This window comes from Eulemur rufifrons, chromosome 6, assembly GCF_041146395.1.
Source record: "Eulemur rufifrons isolate Redbay chromosome 6, OSU_ERuf_1, whole genome shotgun sequence".
NCBI lineage: Eukaryota > Metazoa > Chordata > Mammalia > Primates > Lemuridae > Eulemur > Eulemur rufifrons.
The window spans coordinates 61,376,730-61,404,489 of record NC_090988.1 but is presented as its reverse complement, the minus strand read 5'-3'; the positions used below and the strand labels follow the sequence as shown (position 1 = coordinate 61,404,489).

Below are 27,760 nucleotides of genomic sequence, written 5' to 3'. Positions count from 1 at the left end.
TGGCTTCTGATGTGGGCAAGCTGGCTAGGGGAAAATATTGCTATTCTGTGAATCTGGGGACACACCTGGGAGAAATATTCATACAAAGGCAGAAGTGACTCAAAAATTGTAACTGGGGACACGTACTCAAAAACATCTTTGTAGCCAAAACCTGGAGCAAATTATCGGAGAAATCATGACACACGTTAGGTTGAAACCCTCCGTAAATAGCTTTCCAAAGGACTGTCTGTGAATGTACTTTTGTTTAGTTACTGCTTGAAGTGAGTCATCAGTTGGGAAATGCTTTTTAAATTAGATAGATTCTTGTCACTTGGGGATTAACTACTTTGCCTCGAATATGAAGTGTGACATACTGGAAAAAGCAGGTTGAAAGAGGAGATAGAAGACCTGGAGTCTAGCCTGAACCTCACCATTGCTAGCTGCGTGACACACACGTTCAACAAACCTCAGAATTTCAGGCTCCTCACCTTTCAAAGCAGGGTACCTGCCTGGCCTCCCTTACGTTGTTACAGTTCTTAGAGCTGCACATGTGACTCCCTCTGCCTGAAACACCCTTTCTGGAATTCTCTATCCGGCCGGGCCTTTGAGTCCTCTCTCGGGACTCCTGTCCTTCAAGAAACCTTGCCCGACTGCTCCCTCCAACTGGGAGCTGTTTGGCAACCTCCCTCGTGCCGCCACAACCTGTGCAAACACAACCACCCCTCCGGGACAACAAACTTATCTTCACTTGATTTTATTTTATTTTATTTTATTTTTTTTTTTTTTGTTGAGACAGAGTCTCACTTTGTTGCCCAGGCTAGAGTGAGTGCCGTGGCGTCAGCTTAGCTCACAGCAACCTCAAACTCCTGGGCTTAAGCAATCCTACTGCCTCAGCCTCCCGAGTAGCTGGGACTACAGGCATGCGCCACTATGCCCGGCTAATTTTTTCTATATAGATTTTTAGGTGTCCATATAATGTCTTTCTATTTTTAGTAGAGACGGGGTCTCGCTCAGGCTGGTCTCGAACTCCTGACCTTGAGCAATCCACCCGCCTCGGCCTCCCAGAGTGCTAGGATTACAGGCGTGAGCCACCGCGCCCGGCCTCTTCACTTGATTTTTAAGGACAGAAAGGGCATTTCATCTTTGCATTCTCCACTCAATGCCTAGTATAGTACACTTAATAATACTTGTTGAATAGCAAAGATATGGAATCAACCTAAGTGTCCATCAGTGGAGGATCGGATAAAGAAAAGGTGGTAAACATACACAATGGAATACTATTTGTCTTTGTAGCAACATGGATGGAACTGGAGGCTGTTATCTTAAGAAAAACAACTCAGACACAGAAAAGACAAATATTGCATGTTCTCACTTATAAGTGGGAGCTAAATAACATGTACACGTGGAAGCAGACAGTGGAATGATAGTGGAGACTCGGAGGGGTGGATGATGGGAGGTTGCTTGGTGGGTACGATGTGTGTTGCGTCAGTGACGCCTGCACTAAAGGCTTTGCCTTCACCACAATGCGATATGTCAATGTAGCAAAATTGCATCTGTACCCTATGAATATATACAAATAAAACAATAAATGGAAAAAAATACTTGACTATGTTAAAGCTCTTACAAACTGCTACATAAAAATATTACTCTTACTAGTTACTTAATTATTGAAAATAAAAATAGATATTAGTACTTTCGTTTTCCTGCATCTTTAAAAACCTCCAAATGTGCAAAGAATTACAAGTTTTGAGGAAACAACCTTCTGCCTAACGCAGGTTTTTCCAAATATTTATATTACTTCTGTTACATTGTCATATACAAATGTATCAAGTAAAAAAGGACACAAAATTACACATAAAAGTTGGTAAAAGAATTTTATTATGTGGCTTAGGTAGATTTTTGCATTCTACTAACAGAAAAGCATTTTCCCACACCTTATTTAACCTAACAAATTATATACTTGTGATTTTATCTACATGGCTGCAGTTTACACTATTGAAAACCTTCCTTTCATGTACTTTGGTGCAATTATACAGTAGATACCTCTTCCTCCAGAAAACAAAAATATTCAATCTAAACTCAAAATGGAATAAAGACATTAATACCAAGTTTGTGCACCAGTTGGTAAAAGGTTGCAATAAAAATCAAAACAGAATGCTGCTTAACATACAAAGAAGATGAGACATCTGCCACAGTTTCAGTCAGACCTTTGTAGGAATGATTTAGCATCTGGGTGTATTTTTACTGCAGTTTTCACATACGACAGGTGGGATTGTACCACAATGAAGATTAGTCTCGTTCGCAAAAGAGACTCAAAAACTGGACTCTAGCACGGGAAATGTCTCTTGGGGCTTAGTAATATACAAATGGATAGAAAACAAAATTGTCTTAAGAAAAGTTTCACAATTGACTAAACATCTGAAACGTTTTTATCACAGCTTCCATATATTAAAAAAGTTTCCTCCAGAGATGAAATAAATCCTAGTCACTATCATCTGACCCATGTTCTGAGCCTCTGTCCGAGGCCTCGTTGTTGGATCCCTCTGGTTCTGATTCATTCCCAGAACCCTGGCCGGAGCCCTCGTTGTCAGATCCTCTCTCGGACTCGCGCTCGGACTCGGCACTGGGAGAAGCTGGGCGAGAGTCATTCTCAGAACCTCCTGAGCGGCTTCTCCCCGACTGCACAGACTCGTTGTCAGACTGCTCGGAACCCGAGGGCCTTCTCTTTCTCGATGGCTGGTCGCTGTCTGAATCCTCATCGGACTGCCGTCTTCGAGGACTCTGGGGACTGCCGGCCTCGCTGTCAGACTTGTCCTGGTTGTCATCAGAATCACTCTCTGACGAGGCACGTTTCCGAGGCGGCTCATCGTCATCGGAGTCGCTGTTGCTGTTGCTGTTGCTGTGCCTGGGATGGCTGGCGAAGATAAGCACGCGTTAGAAACTGACGGCTCTGGCTGACGGGGCCTCGACCAGCAGAGATAATGTGCTTTTAACAAATAAGGGCATTTAATAGTGGTGGTTACACAGGTATTCATTTTGTGATGCTTGTTTTGTGTACTAGTCCGTAAATTTAATATATTTCACAATAAAAAAAAGGATGAAAAAGGAAAAAAGAGTAAGGCATTTTAGTGACAAGTCAGAATATAAACAGAAGGTGATTCTCACTGGGTACTTTTCATCAAAATGAAACATTTCCCAATTTCATACATAAAATTGTGAAAAAGAAGGGAAATATTTATCTTTATACACAAAATAACGGCAACAAAGATCAAACCCAGGATCTCAGTTGGCTGTCGACTCTGAAGAACTGACCCTCTGCCAAGGCTGCAAGAGTGAGAGTTCCTGTCCTAGTACCATCTGTGCTAACAGATACCTGAAGAAGAGTGAAGCCACTGTTTCTAGCATTTGCTACTGGACTAGGTCCCCTCAACCGTGCCTAGACTTACTCAAGATCGGAGGCTGGGGCTGAGAGGGTCCTTTGGCTTGTTTACCTTTCCTCCTGAGTGCCCCCTCCACTGGTCAGTTGCGTGTAAAGGGAAGGGGAAGACATGTTTATACTTAGAGTGGTGGTGGCACCTTGGGAGTCTCGGCTTCCTGGAGGCTCTAGGGCAAAGAGCATTCCCTAACCACTGTGACAGCTGCTTCACAGCAGACATACCACTCTGGCATATTCCTTAGTTTTGGTTTCCATGACAGATATTCCAAGAAAGGAATACTGAATCCTACAGGGTTCAGTCTAGGAAGGATGAGGGAGGTGAAATGTATTATTCTCTTCAGAAACTAATATATCCCTGTAGATTGGAGAAAGATTCTTTGTGCCTCAACCTGAAACAAGACTGAAGCACATTATATACCCCAGGTTACTCTGAGAGAACATGAAGAGTGACTAACGAGGAGACACCGCGTATTTATTGTGTATACCTTTTAAAGGTCAGTGAGATCCAATTCATTTCACTCCATCTGGCCAAATAAGCAAACACATTTTATGATGGTCAGGACAAAGTTTACTGATGCAAATAGCTCAAATAAACTTGGCCTTGACCTCAGGTACAGGCTTGGCAGCAGCTCATCTTCTAACAATGGACCTTTCTGCCTACACGTTCATTCCTTGAAAATCACACATTTCATTACACCGATCATGCTTGCCTCTAACCAGAGGACCAGGGTAACACTGTGGGGGCAAAGGGCAAAACAGTGTTTCAGGGAAAAAAAATCCAAATTTGTGTCAGCTAGTGTCTTCAGAGAAAAAGGGAACTGCAAATCTTTATAGACGGTTCTCTACAGATCTCTACCCTATGAGGACCTCCTTAACACGCTAACCCCTGCCTCACCTCTAACCAACAAGGCCTCCCTATTCTTCCTTTAAGACTCAAATCAAATACCCCCCCTTTTTTTTTTGACAAAAAAACCCATCTCTCGCAACTCCCACCACCACCCAAACTCCATTAGGTGTGGTCCCTGGAGAGCAATAAATCCGAAACTTAAGCGATAACACTTACCCCACCACAAGGTGGTTTTGGTTTGTTATTCTCCACTACCTCTGAAGTAAAGATCCCTTGGGGGAATTTATAGGTCTATGTCCTTTTTCCCTGTGTCCCTAGCACTTAAACACTATCGTACAAGATGCATGTTCAAATGTCTGTTGAATGCATGACTGAAACAATGGCTATAGAAGAACTTGGTGTAGTATGGTATGAAGAGTCCTAGTCTAAGAATCCAAATGGGGGGCAACTTGAACTCAGGCGGCAAGTTTAGGACAAATAAAATCAAGTATTGCTTCACCAGGTGGGCCATGTACTAAAGGAGAGTACTATATAAGCAGTCTGGAATAGGCCATCCATGGAGCAGGCAGAGTTGATACATTTAGGAGGATGTCATCTACGAAATTTCAGCTAATATCCATGAAGAAATGAGATTTCAAAATAGGTTTTCTTCTTTGAGGGAGAAGCATGTAACAGGACATGTCTGCTGAAGTTTTTTCCAACTGTAAGATTCTAAGAAACTAGATAGAAGACATCTTGGCCCAGTGGCCACTCCTAGTTATCTATTTCCTCCAATTTTCAAGAGTCTGTTGTTTCCCCCTTTGGAAAAAGAAGAAAAGAAAAAAGAGGGAGAGGAGGAGAGGGGAGGGGAGGGAAAAGAAAAGAAAAAAGAAAAGAAGAAGAAGAAAAGAAAAGAAACGAAACGAAACGAAACGAAACGAAACTGTATTTTTCCTAGTAGAGAAAGGCTGATTAGCCACCACTTTTGGTTTATCTACAGCATTAGAAGAGTTTATCAAGGGAAAAATTCCTACCCTTCATCAGCAATTTTAAGTTTATCCTCATCTGAAGAATCATCACTTGATGATATTATGGCTTTGGATTTTATTTTTCCCTTCATTGAAGGAGGCAGACGTTCTGGCTTGGGCTAAAGAAAGAATGTCAAACATAATAGATTAGTCAAGAGCCTTATATTAGGACATCTTGTTAAACTGAGTTTGCACTATAATAATAATATAATCAAACAGCCACCAATAAACTTTGAAAAGCATTTGTGCTTGAGGAAGCTGCAGAGAAAGAATGTATTCTATTGTATGCAATCTTTGTCTACCAGCGCACAGAAAAACACAGTACTATAAACTTACAGCCTTTTTCTTCTCTGCTCTTGGTGGACGGCGCTTTTTCGATTTGGGGCCATTTTCTGTTTCATCATCATCAGATCCTTCTTCTCCCTTTGTAGGTCTTACACAGTGAACACCAAGAGAGCTTGTTAAGACTCACTCATGCCTATAAAGTCCAAGGCTATTTTGGCATTAAATTATTACTCATTTTAAATATCCTTCTATGTGGGTGCTGTCCTCAACCATATTGTACTTAAGGGCAGACTCCATAACTTACTCTTGCTGCACATAACTCAGGTAAAAAACATGTATTTAAGCAATGTCTGCTGACTAATTTAGTCACTGTTGAGCTCTCTCATTAATCTACATTTGAATCTTGCACTTGGTGGAGGGTGGAGTAATAGAGAAGGTGAGAAAATACCCAGGCTCCAGACCCCAACATCTTTCCCCTCCTCTTCCTTCCTTCCCAACTGCTGATCCCAGGCCTGCTACTAATGCCCTCAGCATAGCTTCAATTCCATAGGTCTGTGTTCGAAGAAATTCATCAGGTTCTTTCCCAAGTATTGTCAGCCAAGAGCCGGGAAAGGCAGTTCTAGGTAAGCTAGCCAAGTGGAGGTTCCCGGACAGGGAAGTACCATGAGATAGGAATGGGACAGTTTAGGGGGCACCTCCATGTGAGAGAGGGCAGGGCACCCTTGATCTTAACAGCAGATGGTACCGGGTGGTTTAAAAGGCACTTTTACACATATTCGCATCTTAAGCATTGAGCAAAACCATGAGGTGGGCGTTGCTGTTAACCATTTTACAGAGAAGAAACTGAGACTGAGTGACTATTCCAAGATTGCACATGCATAGATAGTGTGGACACAATCCAGGTCTTCTCATCCTAAATCACATCCATTTTTGCAATAAATATAATTTTAGAGACACAAGAAAGGCAATTATGAGTAACTTGTAGATCTCAGAAGGAAAGCTGTGTAGAAGTATGGAAATTCCAAGTACTCAGAGGATTTTGTAATGGGGTCTATTTTAGGATTAAAGTAGGAAGTAGGGGCACAAAAGGGGTTCACTGTTTGGAAAGATGAAGTGATTACCAGGGGCTCATAAATTCTAAACATAAAAAGATTCAGAAGGTGAAAGGTCTTTTGCCACTTTTATAAGGTTATTTAAAACACATTAGTGATTACACTACCTTCTCCGCTTTTTCTTCTTTCTCTCGCCACCCTCCTCCTCTTCGCCTTCTTGTTCACTACCACTGCCCTTTCTTCTCTTCTTCTTTTTGGATATAGGTAGGTCATCATCAGTGTCATCATTGACAAATTCATCAAACTCTCCTCCCTTCTTAGAACGCTAAAATCGAAACAAAACGACAGTCACTTATTTCCTGGCTGGTGGAACATGGCTGGAATGATAAGCTATAGAAAGAGGCTATATTCTATCAGTCATCTGAAATTTGAGTCACATGGAAGAGGTACTTAGCTAGGCCCATATTTTAAACACTTCTACTTGGGATAAATGTGTCAATTGGTTAAAACTTTGCAAATATCATCAACTACTTAAAAGGTCACTACAAGGTAAAATGTACTTAGCTAACCTTGGAATGCATTTCTACATACTGGATACCACTTAAATTATTCTCTGTGTTAAAAGACTGTCTCTTAGCAAAGGAGGAAGTCACAGCCAATAACTAAGTATAGACTGAATTTAACCAATTATCTTCATTTCTGACAGCCAAAAGACAGGGGCTGACGTCATCGGCACTACCAGGAATCATCTTACCCGTCCACCACCACCACCTCTTTTCTTCTCTTTTGTTGCTTCAGTCTCGCCAGTAAACATAAGAATATTTTTGGTCTTCTCCACGTACTGGGCCCGCTGTTCCAAAAGTTTCTTTTGTTCTTCCTTTTCTCTGAGACGTTTCTCTTCCTATGAGAGAAAAATAAGTAGACAAAAACCCCATCAAAATGTACTTTTCTTTTTTTTTGAGACAGAGTCTCACTCTGTTGCCCAGGCTAGAGTGCCGCGGCGTCAGCCTAGCTCACAGCAACCTCAAACTCCTGGGCTCAAGCAATCCTTCTGCCTCAGCCTCCCGAGTAGCTGAGACTACAGGCATGTGCCACCATGCCTGGCTAATTTTTTCTATATATATTTTTAGTTGTACATATAATTTCTTTCTATTTTTAGCAGAGACAGGGTCTGGCTCTTGCTCAGGCTGGTCTCGAACTCCTGAGCTCAAATGATCCACCCGCCTTGACCTCCCAGAGTGCTAGGATTACAGGCGTGAGCCACCGTGCCCGGCAGAAAATGTTCTTACAATGAAAAATTCATGGCCACCACCATAAGCAGACAACTTTTCAAAAAACACACAAAATGTATATATGTACATAATTCTTTAACTCTAGTATAACTGGGAAATACAATAGGTACCTGTTCTTTTAGAAGTTTTTGCCTTAATAGTTCCTTTTCTTGCTCTTGCTTAGCCCGCAACTCCCGTTCTTCTTCGTCCTGTTTGCGGGCCCGGGCCACATGGTACTGGGCCTGGCTCAGTAAGTCAGAGCATTGCCTAGAACATTTCAGTTTAAAGAAATATGAATGCAGCTAGTATATTTTGTTCAGAAATGTAGCGCATGTGTTTTCCTTACACCAACTGAAAAATTTAAAGCAGCACCATTAGCTGATATCTATGTGAAGTCTTAATTTGCAAAATTAACTAATTTTATCATAATCCAATACTGTCAATTATGTTCAGTTTCCAAACTATAAATGTGCTCCCAAGCACGCTAAAAAGATTTCCAACATTATCTTCACATATGACTCAGAGCCAGGAATCATATCTTGACTCTGGTGACAAAGTTAACGTTAGTGAAATACAAAAGTATCTTTCCCCCACAACCTACGTACTTGTACTAAATAAATTTTGCCAAATTTCCAGAAAGGAAAAAGCCTTGGTAGAGGTTAGAAAGTCCCCAAGAGGCGTATGAAAGACCAACCCCTGTTTAGTACTGTGTCAGTCTCCCGGCCCCAACTGATATCGCCGCCTCGCTCAAAGTCACTTTCCATAAATAGTAACATTACCTGGCTTCTGTAGCAGCAAGGGCCAAATCAAATCTCATTTTATCGCCCACTTTACTCAAGTAACTGAAGTATCTAAATGGAATAAGAAAATAAAATACTTTACTTAAAAAAAATTCTAGTGAAATAAGGGCCTTTATATATTGAATCTGTTCTACAAATAGTCTGAGAAAAGGTTTACATATTGACTGACTTACATGAATTTATTTAATGCATAAAGGCTATCATCTTAATAGGAAAATTACATATGCAACTAATTTAAAAAAAATTCTCATCAATATGCCATATGTTTAATAAAAGACAAGTTCATCAAGATAATCTGTTATATTTAATATTATCAGTAAATTCAAAAATAGCCAAAAAATAAATTAAAGCAATGAATATTTACTAAATATATGGAGGTTAGGGGGCTCAGGCCATGAAAACACTTTTAATTTACCAGGCAAGACAAGAAATGTTAAATAATTCAAATAAGGTTGGACAAAACTTGAAGAAATGTCATGTTTTAACTTCACTACACATTGAATTACCAAATAAATACTATAAAGTTAAATAAATTTTGAGCTGAGCTAAATAAACCAATTAAGCAATATTTAAGAAGACTTTAATCCCTAGCTCAACGAAAATCAACATTCCATGAACAGATACACTGGTGTAAAAAGGAAAACTAACATAAATGGAGTCTAAAAATTTCACAAGTATAAAATGCTGAGTCATATTATCATCAGATTAATGAAAAATCTAGCACAAGGCTGCAAAGCTAGCCAGCCAATTCTAGAGGTCAGGCCATATGATCCAAATCTGGCAGATTGTGGCTACGGTTTGGTGCCACCTGGTGGCAGCAGCTGTCTGCTTTGGCTTAAATATCACTGGAATGATTCTAGTAAGTGATCTTTTGAGGGAAGTGATTTTCAGCACCTTGAGATAAACAGCTTTAAAGAAACAAAGCATTTATTTATTTATTTATTTTTAAAAGATAGGGTCTCGCTGTGTCACCCAGGCTGGAGTGCAGCAGCACCATCATAGCTCACTGCAACCTTGAACTCCTGGGCTCAAGCAATCCTCCTACCTCAGCCTCCTGAGTAGCTGGGACTACAGGTGTGCACCACCACACCCAGATGGTTTTTCTTACTTTTTGTAGAGACAGAGTCTCACTGTGTTGCTCAGGCTGGTCAGGAACTCCTGGCCTCAAGTGATCCTCCCCTCTCAGCCTCCTGAAGTGCTAGGATTCCACAAGCGTGAGCTACTATGCCCAGCCCAAACAAAACATTTGAAAGGTTGTTTCTACTAAATCTTTACCTATGTGCAAGCTCCAGTTCTTTCACAGCATTAAGTACTTCCTTCAGATTGCTTTTTTCATCTTTCAGGACAGAGGTAGCTAATCTTTGCAGGACCAAGGCCACATTAAACATAAGAACTGTATCACTAGGTGCCACATGTCTGGCCTGTAAATAAAAAACAAAGCAAATATTCCATATGGCCAAATGACATGAAAACGATTTTAGTCAGTAGAGTGTTAGCAGTTACGTTAACATGCATAAAAAATTAAAAAATACAATGCAGCATAGAAATGGATGGGAGTAATACTGAGTTCTCCCTTTTACCTTCAGCAAAGTCTGCTTGCATTCCTGTAACTTGCCACACTTGAAGAGGGCCCGGGCCAAATAGAGCACAACTTCAGTGTTTTGGTGCTTATAGAATTTCCTGAGGCAGTTTTCATACTACCAAAAAAAAAGAAAAAGTTAAATACAACAGGGACTAAATGATATTTTCATTTTGTAGCAAAATTTCAAGCAATTTTAAAGCTTGTGAAAAGGTATCTTATCCTTTGAATGGTTAATTTCAGAGAAAAATTTGAGAAATGATTTTTGACATTTATCAGGATACACATTTTTACAACATAAAAATCTGATCATTAGAAAAACCAGATGCAGAAATAGTTTTTTTTCCATTTGAAATTTGGACCAACACTGAAAGAGAGGGTAAACAGATTGGAAAGCCTTTTTCTTATCTTTAGCAATACTACCTAGAATCAGTTATTGAACACATATTTGAAGTCAGACACCTGGCTCCTTTGTTTATACCCCCTAGCATCTTTCTTAAGGATTGGTGGGACCTATTGGCAATGAGAAGTCTTACAGTTCTGACTAACTTCTTGGTCAAAACAATATAATACCAGTGTTAGTTTTGACATGAACATAGCACTTTTTGACCACGGACTACATCTTGTCATAGCTAAGATCTTTTTCATGTAAAATGATTAGATAGTTTTCCCCTGAATATCTCTAGTAATTAATCTGCATTTATAAAAGGCGACATTATCATTCTGCAGATAGGAAGGCCAACCTCAAAGAACCACCTCTGAGGCTACCATATGCAATCTGGGTTCTGTGAGTACCCATGACTAACCAGCATCTTTCCAATATTCTGAATCCTGATGATAACCCATTGTTTTAAGAAAAAGGTAAACCACTTCCCAGTTCTTTCTGGCCATAATACATCCCAAAGAGCCCACGAGCCTTTTTACGGTTTAATGTTATAGATTCTGAGTACGACTTTTATTTCAAGTTCAAGCACTCAACAAATACAATCAGCAGAATAAAATTCTACAGTCATGAAAAATTATCCCCATGGAATTTTTGTTTTTTAAATAAGTCATTTAACCTTTCTGAAACTCAGTTTAGTTTCAGAAACTGACTGAACAAATACTAAATCCTACTATTACTGGGTATTTACTATTATGCTAGCCTTGTTAGCGTCAAGTACTTTTCATACTGGATCCTCATCAAATTCTATGAGGTTAAGGTACAATTATCTCCATTTTACAGATAGGAAAACTGGCTCAGAGAGGATATCCTTTGCCCAAGGCATGCAATTAATGGTGGAACTAGGACTCGCATCTCTGTCTGGACACCAAAACCTGGCCTTAACATTATATAATTATAAACCTCTGAATAGATACAGTATTATAAGAGACAGCATACAGCTCCACAACAGGACCAGAATGGTTAAGAAAACATCTGCTCAACAATGAACGTGATATAAAAATATCTTGAAAGACAAGACATTACCATTTGAACAGCACTGATATACTGCTTTTGCTCCACATAGATGTGTGCTAAGTTCAACCACACATCACTGATATCTGCTGTTGCTTCTCTGACTTGGGCAAATACATCACGAGCTTCACGAAAATATCCTTTGTGGGCCAAAACAGCTCCTAAGGTTATAAAAAAGTTCACATTTAAGAATTTTCTAATTGTAGCCAGAAAAAAATAACTACAAGTCCTATTTTAAAATAAGTACATTTATTACATTTGGAGAAAAATTCTAATCTATAAACATTCCTCCAAGAACATTCATTTTACAAATCACTATGGACACTCAAGTTGTATAATCACCTATGCCATTAGCAGCATACAGATTCTTTGCATCATTTCTGAGTACTTGTTTGTAGATGGCCAGAGCACGATCTTGATGACGCTTTTCCTATAAAAAGAAACAAGCATTATTAAAAAAAAAAAATTCAAACAAGAATGCAGATTATTCGTTATTTAAAAAGACAAAAAGAGATTACCTTCTCTCGGTCTCGGGTGGGCTGATGCAAAGTTTGGAGCCACACGTTGCCAAGGGCTAGCATAGAATACGTGTCACTCTGTGTGGAAGGCTGTTTTAATATCCTCTCAAACTTCTTCTGGCCTGGACCCCATTCTTGTTTCGCCAAATGAAGATTACCAATCAAAGACCAAGCATCTGGATGATCCTGAAACACATGTATAAAGAATCAAAATCTATGATTTAGACTGAGAGAGATCGATCATCTTTCCATAATAGCTGATTAGTGAAGAGCTGAGCTACATTACAACAGTGGTTTTCAAACCGAGAGTTGAGACCAATTAGTGAGTTGTAAAATCAATTTAATGTGTGGTTATCAGCATAATAAATGCAACAGAATGGAATAAAGTAAAAATATCACTGTATTGGCAAGAACAAATAATGATTTGTGAAACTTTCATTTCAGTTGTTTGTATACACACATATATGTGTGTACTAGGCTATGATGTGAAATCTATTCCTTACTGTGGTCCATAATCAAAAAGTTTAGATGGCCTCTATGGTTCCATTCAAAATTCCAAGATACCATTATTCTATAAATTTTTCTCATATGGTACTAACTAAATCACAAGTGAGGTAAACTAGAGAAGGTAAAAGACACAACAGCCAAGTCACATTTGCTGAAGTGCAGGTGAAGGGACAGGATGGGGGAAGGGATGAAGGAATAAGGAGGAGGAAAATAGAAGGGATTTATATTAAAAATATATTTCCTATTTATTACATGATTAAAATACAACCTACTATACTCTTTAGTATCTTTAACAACTAAATAGAAAAAGAAACCAGGAAGATGCCAAGGTTACTAGTAACATGAAAGCCATTAAAAGGAAAACTGATTTACAAGGAGAAAAAAGTGAAAGTAATTATTTCTTAAATCTAAGAATTAACATTACCAACCTGATTAATCTGAAGAGCTTCCTTAAACCAATCTGAAGCCTCATAAAAGTTTCCTTTATCTCTGGCCATGGCTCCTAGGCGCAAATAGCCTGAAAACATACATTTAAAAGTTTTTATGTTCAAAATATTAGATATAAACAATCATAATTTGAAAGTCATACTTTTGAAACAATTGGTTTTTGTTAATACATCCATAAAAGGAACAGAAAAGTCCCACAGGTAAAAAAAAAATATATATATCAAACATCAATCCAACAAGTTAAATAGTAATTTTGTCGCCATCAAGTCTTCCTGTTTGAAATCTAAGATTGATCTCTTCCACTCCATTCTCTTGGTCTAAGTCCTTATCTCAAAGTAAGATATTTAAGAAACTTGCAGCTGGTCTCCGTTTCCAATTTCTCTCCAATGCACACCACTGTCAGTTACCTTTTTTAAAAAAACTGCTTGTCACGGCAAAATAGTGAAAGCATGATTACTAGTAAAAGACCAGGGCTCTAACCTCAGTTTTTCCACTTAAATAAGAATAGTGTGCCATACAAATGTAAGTTGTTGTTTTCTCTAGAAAATGTCACCTTCCTCCAGAAACCAATAATGGCTCACTACTGCCTATCAAATCAATTCAAATTAAGTCCGGCCTTCAACTAAAATCTTACTTATTTTAAATCACTTTCGCATCCCACAACAGCATGACAGATGCCAAGATAATGGCTCCTGATTTGACTAGAGACAACATCACGTTTTAGGTTGTTTCAAAGAAAGTACAATATGTAAGTTATATTTTAATTAAAAACTTTGCACATTTCACAACGTATAGATTGCAAAAAGTCATACTAGGACATTTTAGTAATAATTGTTTCAAAGAAAAATGTACCTCTTTCTCACTATTATAAACAATGTAAAAATGTTTATATGAAATCAAAGCAGGACAGTTACAAAGGTAAATCTGTTAGCTAATATGCCAAGGAACTGTCAAGAGCCTAATAAAGGTAGCTGGCTCACTGAAGATAGCCTAGTCATTGAAATATGGTCCAATTGGTTTGAGTTGTTCCTTTTATTTTCTGACATAAGTAAAGCTGCACCTTTTACTTTTAAGGATATAAATTTGCCTTGAAGAAAAAGGGGACATCAGAACCTTCCGATTTTTAAAGTATTGGTTCTAAGAAAGATTTTTTTTTCAGGCTAGATTTTTACTGCTATTGTGGGAATTAAGAAATATTATACAAAAAATTTTAAAATTCTTACAGTCAACATAATTAGGATGTTCTCGTAAGATGTTTTTATACAGTTTTTCTGCTTCATGGAATTCACACATTGCCTCATACAGCCTGGCTAAATTGTATGACGTTGTAACTGATATGGCATTATAATAATGCTCATCATGCTCAGCTTCTGCCTTTGCACGATCCAGTGATGCCAAAAAATATTTCTACGAGAAAGAAAAATCACATTGTTAAAAGACTAAGAAAGGTGTGTATTCAACTTGATCAACCATAAAAGAAGGGAATATTTCTATTTTCCTACCTTTGCCTCCCCTAGGTTTCCAAGTCTAAAATGGAGGGCACCCACATTATTCAGAATCTCTGGGGGGACATCAGCCTGCACTTTCTCCTGAAGGATTCGTGTTGCTGTTCCATAGGCTGAAAGGGCACCCTGTATTTGCAGGGTCAGCAGAATATGGTATAAGTGAAAATGGAAGAGAAACACTATACCAGGCTTACAAAAAACACATTATGTAGGAGATGAACAGCATTACTAAAATACCTGTATATCAGTCTGTTCTAAGATTTGTGCCAATTCAATCCAAGCTTCAACATCATCAGGATACTGTTCTGTGACCTTCTTCAAATGGCCCTAGAATAAAAGATCATTAAACTAAATCATTCCATCTGTAGTCTGTCAAAGTAAAAAATGGTGGTGGCTATTTAAACCTACTTAATAAGTCAACTGTTTGTTACCTAAACTGGAACAAGCTTAGCTAACAAAACTGCTTCTGTCATATCTCTACTAGCAATAACAAGAAATGAGGAACGGGAGTCTCAGGATAGCTAACAGAATATAGCCACGACTTAAAATGTACCTTGGCAATATCTCGTTTTTCTTGATCTTCTGAGGCAGCATATAGAGAGCCAAGAATTTTCATGGTTTCATAATTATTAGGGTAAGCTTTCAAAACTTTCTCAAAGCACTGAGATGCATTTTCCTTGTCACCTCGATAAATATACATTTGTCCCAAACCAAAAAATGGTAGCACGAAAGAGGATGAGGCAAACTGTGTGGCTTGATAGTAGTACTGAAAAGCTTGGTCATAATCTTCCTACAAAATGAAAACAAAACAAGACCAACAATATGTACAAAGCGTTAAAAAGACTTAAAAAACTACACACAAAAGGATTAGATATTTAGAGAAGTTATCAAGTCATCTTACCTGAACATGGAATGATCTAGCCAGCTGATAGCAGCTTTCTGCTTGCATAGCTTCCACTTCTGTATTATGGAATGCATGGAGAGCCAGGTGCTGGACTTTACTGTAATCCTGAATATTGTGGGAATTAAGGAGTTTTATTACATAAAAAAGTTTAAAATTCTTACAGTCAACATAATTAGGATGTTCTCATAAGATGTTTTTATACAGTTTTTCTGTTTCATGGAATTCACACATCGCCTGATATGGCCTGGCTAAACTGTATGATCAGAAAATCAACTGAGTGAATCATAAGATTAGCTTGCATGGCTGTTTTACCTTAAATAGTCACACTTCATTTACTTGCAAGATACATTTCCATCTTCTCCCTAAATAGTTGCCTCTTAGTACTATCCCAGTTATAGCCTAATCGATAATGCATTATGAAGGGGGAGTATGCTTCTACAGCCAGAGAACAGTAAAGCACTGTAGTTAATAGCTGTGTAACCTTAGAATCTAAGGCCTAGATTATTAACTCTGCCTCCATTTACTCATCCACAAAACAGGGATAACATTGCCTATGTTATAGGATTGTTGTGAAGATTATGTAAGTAAATACATGGAGTACACTCTTAACGGTGCTTAGCATTTAGTAAGCACTGGATGCACACTAACAATAGTAACATTGTTGCTATTACTCATATATTCATTGTAGCTATTATTCAAAAGTTTACTTTTGTGAACTTTTACCTAGATTGCTATTTAACTAGTTTAAAGTTCTTAGTACAATTTAGTATCTGGTTTTGATATGGCAGATTAAACCTTCATGTTTATTATATACAGACTTTGCCAGTGAAATCTTGGATTTAGGATTTTAATAAACCTAAAAAATACCATCATTTTGCTGTCTTGGTGAAAACCCTCCTTAGCCACTTGATCACTTCCTCATTTCTCTATCATAATTGGGTGGAGACCTTTATTTTTACCTTTAAATTTGTTTACATGTCTGTTTTTTTCTATGAAACGGAAATCCTTGAGTGCAAAAACCATGTCTTACTCATCTTCAGAACCCGACTGCAATGTTGGGTACAGTGTAAAAGGGTCAGTAAGTATTAAGTGAATGAATGAACAAATACACTCCCGCGCCCCCGTAACTAATACAAACTCTAATTTGGAGGGAAAAAAAAAATGACATTTTCAAATTTTCTTTCCAAGTTAAAAAAAGTAAAGTATCAATGAAGTACAGAAAAACAAAACACAGACTTTAAAAATAAATGACTTCTACCTTTTTGAAGAAAAAGTGATTTGCCAAATGGTTCAATACCATAGGGTTGCTAGGATCAATAGTATAGGCTCTGGAAAGAAGCTGGACACCATTTTTGATGGAATCAGCCTAAAAGAAAACATTGCAGCAAGGTGGAGTGAAAACATTTACTTAATTAACACTTTTCCTAAGTTTTCTTTATAGTCACAAGAACTAAGGTTATATAACCCTAAGTTCAGATACCAAAATATAGCTCTTGTTTTAGTTAATTTTCACTGGAGATGAAAACTTTCAAACAGTGTATTACCAAATTGTTAGAATTTAGTTTTCTTAACAAAACTTAATTGTAGAAGCACCCCTACTATAAAGAACTCCCTGTCCTCTGATATTTGGCACATATAATAAATATATTTGATATCACAGCCTTAAATAATTTACTGCTGACCTCTAAGGCAAATAATAGAAATTATACTACAAAAAATTACCATTTTCAACAGCTTCATTGACCTTTACTGAATTGTACATTTTAAGTGGATGATTAATATATATGTTAAGAGAGATAGCAGCTTGTGCCACTTCGCCACTGTGACAGGAATTAGAAGGCTCTTATGGTTTTTCCTATATTGCATCTGTAATTAAATATTCCTTTTAATTCTTAATAGTGGGGTTTTTTTTGTGTCACTTTTTCCTTCTTTTTATTTTCTCATTCAGATCTTGCTTGAGAGTTACTTACTTTATTAGTCCCTACCACCTCCCTCCCTCTCCCCCACAAAGAGCCACCCTTGGTTTTTACTGACCCTAGCTGTTGTCTTGGTATGGCAGACATTTGTGAATTACCTAACAGCTATTTTACCCCTATTACCCTGCTAACTGAATCCAGAATTTGTGGCCTGTGGAAATCTTTTGATTTCAGAAGGGAAAGCTCCCTTCCTCTCTTCCCAACCCCAGGGGATGAATTATGATTAATCTACACCAGTCCAGATAAACTATTCTCCTTTTCTAGAGAATGGCCTAAGGCAGCAGTTCTCAACTGGAGAAGATATTATTTTTGGTTATCACAACTAGGGAGATACTACTGGCATTTAGTGGGTAGAGGCCAGGGATGTTACCAAATATCCTACAATGGATGGGACTGTTGCCCACAAAAAAGAATTATCCAGCCTAAAATATCAATAGTGCTATGATCCCATTTTGGACAATTGTACATAAGGGGAAGCATGATGGGGAGCTTCCTTCTTAATATTATATAAGATAGAGCTTCTCTAAGAGAAAGCCTTTTATCTTCTCCCTTTCCTCCCTCTTTATAAGACTGACGTAATAATGAGATGCCTGGAGGTGCAGCAGCCATCTTGTGACTATGAGGTGACCGACATGACAACGAAAGGCCACATGTTAAGGAAGGGAGGACAGAAAAATATAAATCCTAGTTTTGAGGGCATTGAGATATCAAATCTGAAATTTTAGACATCTAGTTTAGTGAACAATAAAAACGCTTATGTTTAAGGCACTGGAGTGTGTTTTTTGTTACTTGCAAATGAAAGCATTCCAAACTGATATACAGATCTATGAGTCTTTATCTGAGATTCTAAAATCCAAAAAGCTCTAAAAAAGCAAGTTTTTTTTTTGTAATCTTAAAGCAAACTCATTTGGTGGCAAAACTTTACATGAATTGTGAGACTATCTTATTAGTGTGAACAGTCACTCATTTTGCCAGAGAAATGTAAGTTTGCTTTCAGGATGGTACCCCAAATAAATCTTGATTTCTAAGACATAGCTGGTCCCAAGAGTTTTTAGATAAGGGGCTATGGGCCTGACAGATCGATTAGGAACTAGATAATTTTTTCACTTACATACCTCTTTATTGTTGAGTTCTAGAACAGCCAGTCCAACCAATGCTCCTACACACTTGGAATTGAGTTCCAGGGCCCTGCTGAATGCCAGGCGAGCTTTCTCTAGTTTGTTAAGTTTCACAAAGCAGTGACCCATTCCTAAACGAACTTCCGCTAGGGGGAAAAATGAAGTCATTCAATCTAGGGCATTTTTTAGGGTTCAATTCGATTACAAAAATGCTTAAACATTTTCTATTTATGGGTTGCAAAACCCCTCAGTATAACTATACTATAAAATCTTTTGGCCTATCACAAACTTGGTTTCACTGGGGGTTAGAGCATACCATTCCCCACCCCCTCCCCCTATCACAGACACCTTTCTCACCATAGAACAGAACACCTATAACACTGGTATTTTTATTGTCTTCTAACACCCTTGCTACATTGTACCTTCAACTTCTCATTTTTGAGGAGCATTTTTTAAACAGAAAACAAAATTGGTGTTAAGACTTTATAAATATTGTGACTGATTACATGCACATACTGTCATGCGCTTTAGAGCTATCCTTATACATGCTGTCTCATTTCAAGGTCATGCCAAAATACAAACCTGTTCCTATTTCAGGCCAAGCTCTCCACTGGCCCTGCTTATCTATTCCAGGACACTGCTCCAGCAACCCTCCCCTATTTTTCCTGTATTACAAAATTTTTCCTTTCTACTGGATCATTCTCATTTACATTCTCCCACCTTAGAAAAATCTTCCCTTAATTCCATTTCCCTTTCCAGTTGCCCATCATTCCTGTTCTTCCCTTGATAGAAAACTTCTTGAAAGATTTAGCTACACTTGCTGCCTCTAATTCCTTTCCTTCCATTTTCTCTTGAATCCATGCCAATGAGGCTCTCATCTCCACCATTCCAATAAAACTGTTTTTATCAAGGTCTCTAATGATTTGTATGCTGTGAAATCCAATGATCCATTCTCTATCCCTATTTTACTTGGCCTAACAACAGAATTTGACACTGCTGGTAACCACCTTCTTCTGGAAACATTTTACATTTGGCTTCAAAGACATTGAATTTACCCTGTTTTCCTCCTATGTTTCTGGCCATTATTGTCCCTGGCTCCTTTATTGATTCTTCATTTTCCTAACTTCTAAATGTCAGAGTGCTCTAGGGTTCCATCTCTGGCCCTCTTTTCTATCTATACCCACTCCCCTGGTGACCTCACATAGTCTCACGGCTTTATACATCATCTATACGTTGATGACTTCAAAATTGATTACTTACTTTAGCCCAGACCTCTTTCCTGAGATCCAGCCCTTCTGATCTCTTCACCTGTATGTCTAAACAGCATTTCAAACTTTTATGTGTAAAATAATTCCTCTTGAACTATTTCTTAAATGTAGTAGAACGTTTACTCCACTTTTCCAATTGCTTATGTATAGGAGTTACTTTTGACTCTTCTTCTCTTTGTCTCACAAATCATATCCACTCTATCAGCTCTCCCTTCAAAATGTACTTAGAACTGACCACTTGTACCACCTCCACTACTACCACTCTAGTGAGAGCCACAGTCATCTCTGACCTGTGTGACTCCAAAGCCTTCTCCCTGGTCTCCTGACTTCTGTCCTTGGTGCTGGCCCCCCTCTAGTCTCAACCCAGAAGCTCAAATGATCCTTTTAAATATAAGTCAGATCATGTTACTCCTTTGTCCACAGCCCTCCAGTGGCTTCCTATCTGTGTCAGTAAATGTTGAAGTCCTTATAATAATCTATGATGCCCTATGTTACTAGTCCCTGGTTATGTCTTTGACCCCATTTCTAACTACTTTTCTCACTCACTCTTTCTCCCTCCATTCCAGATACACTGTCCTCACTCTTCCTCAAATTTGCCAGACACATTCTTTCCTCAGGACCTTTGTACCTTCTATGTTCTCTTTTTCTGGGAATGATCTTCCCCCACATATCTGCAGTTTTTTTTAGGTCTTTTCTCAAATGTCACCATCTCTGATAGTTTCCCAGGTCATCCTTTCTGAGCAACTCCCAATGCATCTCATACTCTTTTTCTGCTTTATTCTCCTCCTTAGCCCTTACCCATCGTAAATAGCATATATTTTACTCATTTATTGTCCCCACTAGAAAGTGAATTCCATGAGGGCAGGAACTTTTGTCTTTTTGGTCCTTGCTGCATTCTCGGAATTTAGAGCAGTGCCTGGCACATAGTTGGTACTCAATAAAAATTTGCCAAATGAATGAGATTTTGGAAAAAAAATAGTATAGGGAAAAAAGATTATAATATGATCTATTATCCAGCTTTTGAATCAAACTAAAAAAAAAATTCAATTTTGCCATTTTAATAATCCAACAGTTATCATTTCACAACTAACTTTATAATCAACTGCCAAATCCCCAATGTTTTAGTGTTTTAGTCGGGTCATACACAGCTTAGACCTAAAATAAAGTTTTCCTCTTACCTGGACATCCAGGATTAGTGCGCAATGCTTTCTTATAGTAAGCAAGAGCTCCTCTGTAATCCTTCTTGTTGAATGAAATGCAAGCTTTACCTGTAATGATTTTAAAAAATAAATGCATACCGTCTGATTAAAGAATGTAAGTCTACTATGCTTTACACTAACTCACCTAAACACATCCCTCAGTAAGAAATAATTGGAAATAGTGAACACAATTTCATAATAAAAATTTGTTTCTCATAAGGGCATATTAATTCATGTCTACAAATAGAAAATCTTGTCTTTTTTAAAATTTTCTTTTAGAGACAGGGTTGCCCAGGCTGGAGTACACTGGCCCAATCATAGCTCCCCGCAGCCTCGAACTCCTGGCCTCAAGTGATCTTCTCACCTCGGCCTCCCAAAGAAAATCCTATCTTTATGTTAACATGTTATAAAGTAATAACAGCTTGAAGTTGTCTAAGTAGAGACTGTTTATTCACTCTTTGGACATGAATAATAAATTATTCTTAACTAATATATACATTTTATTTCTGCAATTTGAACAATAATTTTCATTTTTAACACAATAAAGCTCTTCTACTTTGTTGTTGAGCTGAGTTATCAGGGAGCTATCACAAAGAGATATATTCTAGGTATATGCTGGAAAACAAAAGATTCCTAAGAGATCACTTACCAAGAAGAGCTGGAATATTATTTGGAGACTGGTTGAGTACAAAATGAAACTGTGCATCAGCCTGATCCATTTTGTCACCTTCAAGTAGGCAGAAGCAGGCTCTTCCCAACAAATGGTTCTATAAAGCAATGTATCATCTTAGACTTTACCCCCAATTTACCATGCATGTCTAACACTAAAATGAAAACCATACAGGAAGGAGGCCAAGCATAATGCAAATTCCTATATCAATGTAGTATGTTTAAACTTCCAATAAGCAATTCTTAATTACAAAATGAGACATTATCCTAAAATGCAAGTCTTCTGTGCCAGTAACAGAAAGATCAAATTCCTTAAAATATGCTTGAAATTCACCTGAAGATGTTGGAATTACTGACTCAATATGTGGGTAAGTTTTCTATGTTAAATTGCCCATATTACTTCAATAGTACAAGGACAAAGGAACTCCAATTTTAAAGAGGAACGCTTCTTTTGACTTTATCAACCATATCACTTAAAGAAAATCTTTTCAAAATATCTGCTATCACACACATTTTGCTTTCATGCAGTATTTTTCCCCTTTCATAAACTGAAATAAATTTGACTTATTATTTTACCTGATCATACATAATAATTTTATCAGCCATTGTATACAACAAGGTGGCCTGTGTAATAAGATCCTTCTTATTGTCCTTATTCTTTTCTTTCCGAGCCTGTTGTACATAATAGGCTGCCAATGTATCCAAGCAAGTCATCTGGTCTTTTTCATGGTCTCTATAGTCCAAATTGCCATCTATACGTGCTGCTTCCAACAACTTTACAAACTCTTCTGTTTTTCCTTGCTTGTAGTATTCCAGCTATAAGGTAAAGGACCAAATTAGAATCACTAAAGCATATGTCCATATAATAAGTTGTACGCAAATGTTTATAGCAGCTTTATTTGTAAGAGCAAAAAACTGGAATGATTCAAATATTGATTAACAGGTGAATGGATAAACAAGCTATGGTAACCATACAATGGATACCACTCTACAATAAAAGGGAATGAACTACTGATACATGCTACGACATGGATAAATAACAAAATAATTATGCTGAGGAACAGAAACCAGATCAAAAAACAGTACATATGGTGGATTCCATTTATATAAAACTCTAGAAAATGCAAACCCATCTTTAGTGGCAAAAAGCACATAAGTAGTTGCCTGGCACTGAGGGGGTGAGGGGAGAGGAGGGTACAGAGGAAATTTTGGGGGATGATGGATATATTCATTAATCTTGATTGTAGTGATGGTTTTGCAGGTACATACATATGACAAAACTTATCGAATGGTATGCTTCAAATATGTGCAGTTTACTTTAGACCCACTAGACTTTAACAAAGCTGTTAAAAAAAGTGGAATCATTAAAAAAGTTTTCAATCTAGGAAAGGAATAGTTGATTTCAAACTAAAATTTTTAAACAAACCCTGAGAGAGAAAGCAATAATGCAAGATATAAAGAATTCTAAATAGAAACTTGGGTTCTGGTTCTAGATCTACCAAAAATTGCCTGTGACTTTGGGCTTGCTGAATAATTTCCCTGGGCATCTGATTCACTTATAAATAATAAAAGAAATATCCATCATTTACTAACCACTAACTATGGGTCACATACCATGCCAGAAACTTCATTTACATTTTTTCTAATCTGTACAACCACCCTATGAAGTGGGTACTAACATCCCCATATTTTAGATGAGGAAACAAGCTCAGAAATTAGATCATTTGTTTAAGGTCACACAGCCACTTAGCAGCCAAGTTAGGATTTGAATAAAGGCCTCTCTAACTCCAAAGCCTACACTCTTTCTCCTATAAAAGCCTATCTCCCACAATGTTTCATCAGTTTATTCTACCACAGTGGCCATGCTAATCCACCATTACTCCAATTTTCATGTAAGTGCTGTTAAGGAAGGCATATGTACTAAAAAAAACAAACCTAAGTTACCTTCTGGTTTAAAAAAAAAAAATATGTGACAAGGATTAATGGCTTGGTTTCCATGGAATAAGAAAATCTGGCACTTCAAGTCAAGAAGGCACTGTTTACCACTGAAAGTTCTTCTCTGTAAACCCATATCCAAAGGGAAGACTGTCTTAGAATGGGCTTGCACACCGGATATAAACCCAATTCCAGACCTACTTCTCTGACCCTTCAAGACAGTATTAGGAGCCTCCTATGTATCTTTATATGAAAGCAACCTGTGGCACACCTGCTTAGGAATAATGATTATAGTATTTATATTACCTATAAAAACGAAACATTATTATTCAGCTGATGCTTGGGGGCAGAGGGTATAGAATTTTAGGCTTTCTGAGTGGGTTTTCCTGAGAATCTCCAGTAACATTCATATTATGGAGGAGACCAAACAGGACAAAAAACATAAGCCTGAAATAACTTTGCCCAAAGGGGCTTCTGTGGATTTGCCTGAAACCTAATCACTTTCTAGAGTATTTTAAGGGAAATGTTTTACTGTTACGGAAAATAATGTTAAGTAGCGAGGTTTACATCATAGCACTTTGTTTTCTCTCAGCTTACCTACAAACCATAAGCCAGTTTTACTGAATAATTACTAAATAATCAAATACTAAATATAGAGTACTATTTATCTTAAAGGAATTTTGCCTTTACCGACATCTACTAATTTACCAGTAGCGTAGTACATCATTTGGGAAAACTGACCTTATTGTTCCAAAAATGATAAAACTAACTTGCATACACATGGCATAATTAGTTTAATCATGCACCCAAGCTAGCTATTACTATATCTGAAAACAGAAACCACATATTTTCCTAGTCAACAGGTACAAAATACTTCCTACATAAATACTGACCGCCAAAGCAATCCATATGTGCAGCTGTGTGTGTTCCTGTTTCAGAATACTGATAACTTCATCTCCCTCTGGTAACTGATCGAAGTCAAGTTCAATGACCTAAAACACAAAATGTACGTTTTAACTCCTACTTCTTTCTAAAATTCACATTTCTTCTTTAACTACTATTTTTCTTGAATATACATCAATATACATATACATAGGGCATGTGTTCACTTTCAATAGGGTTGAGCTAATAAATGTTAATATTTAAGGAGCACATGACAAATAGGTTATACTACAATATTAAAGTAAAAGCATAGAGAACCAAACAAACCCTACTAGTTGTCCCCAAATCACTAGAACTATAAAATGCTACAAATGCTTTGCTTACTCAAAAATAACAAAACCAAACCCTGCTTAACATATAATTCAAGTACAGTGCAGATAAGCACCCTAGAGACTCTGATGCCATTGGTCTGGCTCCTTGAGAAGCTAGACCCTAGAGGCCATGCAAAGTTGAGTATCACTGTACACATTAATCATGAAGGCAGAATTTGTGTGTCACCGACACTCCTGAATGTGGGCACAAAAATAATAAAAGGAAAATGTTCTGGAATTAGATAGAGGTAACAGCTACACAACTGTGCAAATATATTAAAAACTACTGAATTTTATGGTAAGTGAATTATATTTCAATACTGTATCTCAAACAAACAAAAATATCCAAGTATGAAATACCCAAGAAGACTGAAGAGCAAAGCTGAGAGCTTTAATCAGACAAGCCATAGGCCACCCACGAATGAGGCAAAGGCAAGGGAGGGGAGGGTTAATTCTATCAGCACACAGTAGAGGCTAAATCTTGGGCTCCCCATTTTGCTGATGAACCTTTGTAGCGAGTTTCTAAGAAAGAAGAGGCGACCCCCTATATATTCCCAGGGAAAGATACTGAGTTTGAGCAGCATATAGACCACGGTGACATCAGCGCCCACCTCTGTAATCTGTGAGGTGTTTGACAGCTTATCGGGCACTCTGACACCTGCTCCCGCGTATTAGATAGGAAAAGAGCAGAGCACTGTCAAATACGAACAGGTTGGAAAGGAACTTTCAAGAACTCCTCAGAGTGGCCCCGGGACTGCAGGGACGCGGTGTTCCCAGCCTGGGAGGACACAGGGGCTGGGGAAGGAGGTGATCAAGAGCTTGGCCAGGGATTTCGATCTGGGCTCCTGGGGCAGGAAGGTGCTCTCGCTTCAGAAACGAAGTCGAGCGAAGTCGGTGGGGGGGATGTACAAGTTCACCGCCCCCACCCCCTCCATACTCGACACTTACCTCGTCAGTGTCCCGGAGGGGAATCTCGATGGAGCCCCGCGACATGATGGGATCAGAAGGCAAGCGGGCGTCTAATCCCGCCGCTCTGCAGCCGGTAGTCTTTGCTTTTGGCTTGTCCAGAGGTTAGCGACGGCTCCGGTTCTAGTCGTGACTGCCGCCCCGCGGCGCCGCCGGAGCTCTGGCTTCTCCTTCCCGTCAGCCGCTTAAACAACGAGCAGCGGACGGCGCCTGGCCCCTTCCGGCGGCCCCGCCCCTTGTCCCGGAAGCATTCCCCGGCGGAGGAGTGTCTGAGGTGAGTTTAGCTTTCGGCTTTGGTGTTTCCCTCTTTGGGATGACGGTTCCGAGGCTTTCGTTGGCGTGTCGGCTACAGGTGGCCGGAGAGCCTGCAGGACCTCAGGGAGCCTGCGGCTTCTGAGTCGGGCCCGAATAAAAAACTCGGGAGGCGTAACCGCTCGGTCCTGCGGTGGGCGGGGCTTCTGATGACGTTGACCTCTGTGGGACGGGCCCGGCCAATCTTGTTTTCGTCTCAAGATTGGTACCGATAATTCAATCATTCATTCCGTAACCCAATCATCGCTTCGTCTTTTAGCTCCCACTATGTTCGAGTCATACCTGTGATACCTTTGTGACTAATTTAAATAGAAATTTTTACAATGAATTGTGTAATTGTGATATTTCATGTCCCTTTTTTTATAGTTCTTTGAAGCGTATAAAAGGATCTGCGAGATTTGTGATTTTAATAAAGTTGTGCAAGAATTTGGTTAAACCTGTAATCAGTGTTTTGATTAAATTATAGAATTTTATTAAATGGGTTTTAATTAGTGATTACGCTAAACTGTAAAAGAATATGATTAAATTAGTTTGTGATCAGTTTTTGCTAAATCAGAGAAGAATCTGATTAAGTAAATTTGTAACAGTGTCAGTTTTACCTCTCAAGTGTTTGTCAGATGCATCCTTTATTCTTTTTCGTCTCTCTGTCACCTCCGTTCTAGCCCAAACCACTGTCATCACCTACTTGTACTACTGCAGTAGCAACTATTTTACCCACTGTGGCCCTAAACTCCAATCCAGCTTTAGCCATGTTACACACTTATTTAAAAATACCAATTTGATGTTTGTCTTTCCTCCCACCTCCCTTAAAACCTCTAAGCAGAAATTTCTGTTAAATTTACATTTTGATTTATTGATTGAATAGTTATTTCAATGTTTGGGGCAGTGCTGCCCAATATAAATATAATGCAATGTATGTAATTTAAAATTTTCTAGTAGCTACATTAAAAAAGTAAACACATTAATTTTAGTAATGTATTTTATTTAACTCAATATGTTCAAAATATCATTTCAACATGTAATCAGTATAAAAATTGAGATAATTTATATTTTTTCCATACTAAGCCTTGGAAATCCAGTATGTATTTTATGTGTATATACTCATCTCAGTTGCTTAATTTTAATTGGAAATATTGGATCTATATTTAGATTTCCTAAAATTGTAGTTGAACAAATAGATTCACATATTTTAGTTTTCCAAAATTTAAGTTAATTAAAAACAAATAAAATTTAAAATTAAATTCCTCAGTTGGACTAGCCATATTTCAAGTGCTCAATAGCCATTAATGTGGTTAGTGAATACTGTATTGGACATCATAGCACAGTATTCCAAGAAATACTGTTTAATACATTTTAAGGCTTATAAAGTGAGCATTAAATAAAAATCTGCATAGTGGTGATTGTTATTCTTCATGCCCAAAAGCTTCCCTGGTATTAAAAACCCTGTTGATTTGTTTGGTCGTTCATTTAC

General features: G+C 38.1%; 1 protein-coding gene across 2 annotated transcripts; it reads right to left on the bottom strand.

The window, feature by feature from the left end:
- Window positions 1-1,836: 1,836 nt before the first annotated feature.
- CTR9 (CTR9 homolog, Paf1/RNA polymerase II complex component) lies at window positions 1,837-26,171 on the bottom strand. 2 transcript variants are annotated; one of them, XM_069469575.1, is made up of 25 exons: window positions 25,960-26,171; window positions 24,652-24,750; window positions 22,400-22,639; window positions 21,804-21,921; window positions 21,134-21,223; window positions 18,685-18,833; window positions 16,852-16,959; window positions 15,591-15,698; window positions 15,243-15,479; window positions 14,927-15,016; window positions 14,687-14,815; window positions 14,408-14,591; window positions 13,166-13,254; window positions 12,231-12,416; window positions 12,055-12,142; window positions 11,725-11,873; window positions 10,258-10,374; window positions 9,953-10,098; window positions 8,657-8,728; window positions 8,009-8,144; window positions 7,361-7,507; window positions 6,774-6,931; window positions 5,606-5,702; window positions 5,276-5,388; window positions 1,837-2,893 (listed from the first exon to the last, which is right to left on the bottom strand). In XM_069469575.1, the coding sequence occupies exons 1-25, from the start codon at window positions 26,002-26,004 to the stop codon at window positions 2,461-2,463; spliced, it is 3,528 nt and encodes a 1,175-aa protein (XP_069325676.1). In that variant the 5' UTR covers window positions 26,005-26,171; the 3' UTR covers window positions 1,837-2,460. The 2 variants fall into 2 exon arrangements, with proteins under 2 accessions (XP_069325676.1, XP_069325677.1); XM_069469576.1 differs by lacking the exon at window positions 8,657-8,728.
- Between the last annotated feature and the right edge of the window lie 1,589 nt (window positions 26,172-27,760).

Excerpts from the sequence above, each read along its gene's own strand:
- CTR9 (XM_069469575.1), bottom strand. The coding sequence starts at position 26,004 with ATGTCGCGGGGCTCCATCGAGATTCCCCTCCGGGACACTGACGAG. Across the intron at positions 12,417-13,165 it reads AAGCTCTTCAGATTAATCAG|GATCATCCAGATGCTTGGTC; the intron begins GTTGGTAATGTT and ends CATGTGTTTCAG. Across the intron at positions 11,874-12,054 it reads GTATGCTGCTAATGGCATAG|GAGCTGTTTTGGCCCACAAA; the intron begins GTGATTATACAA and ends TTATAACCTTAG.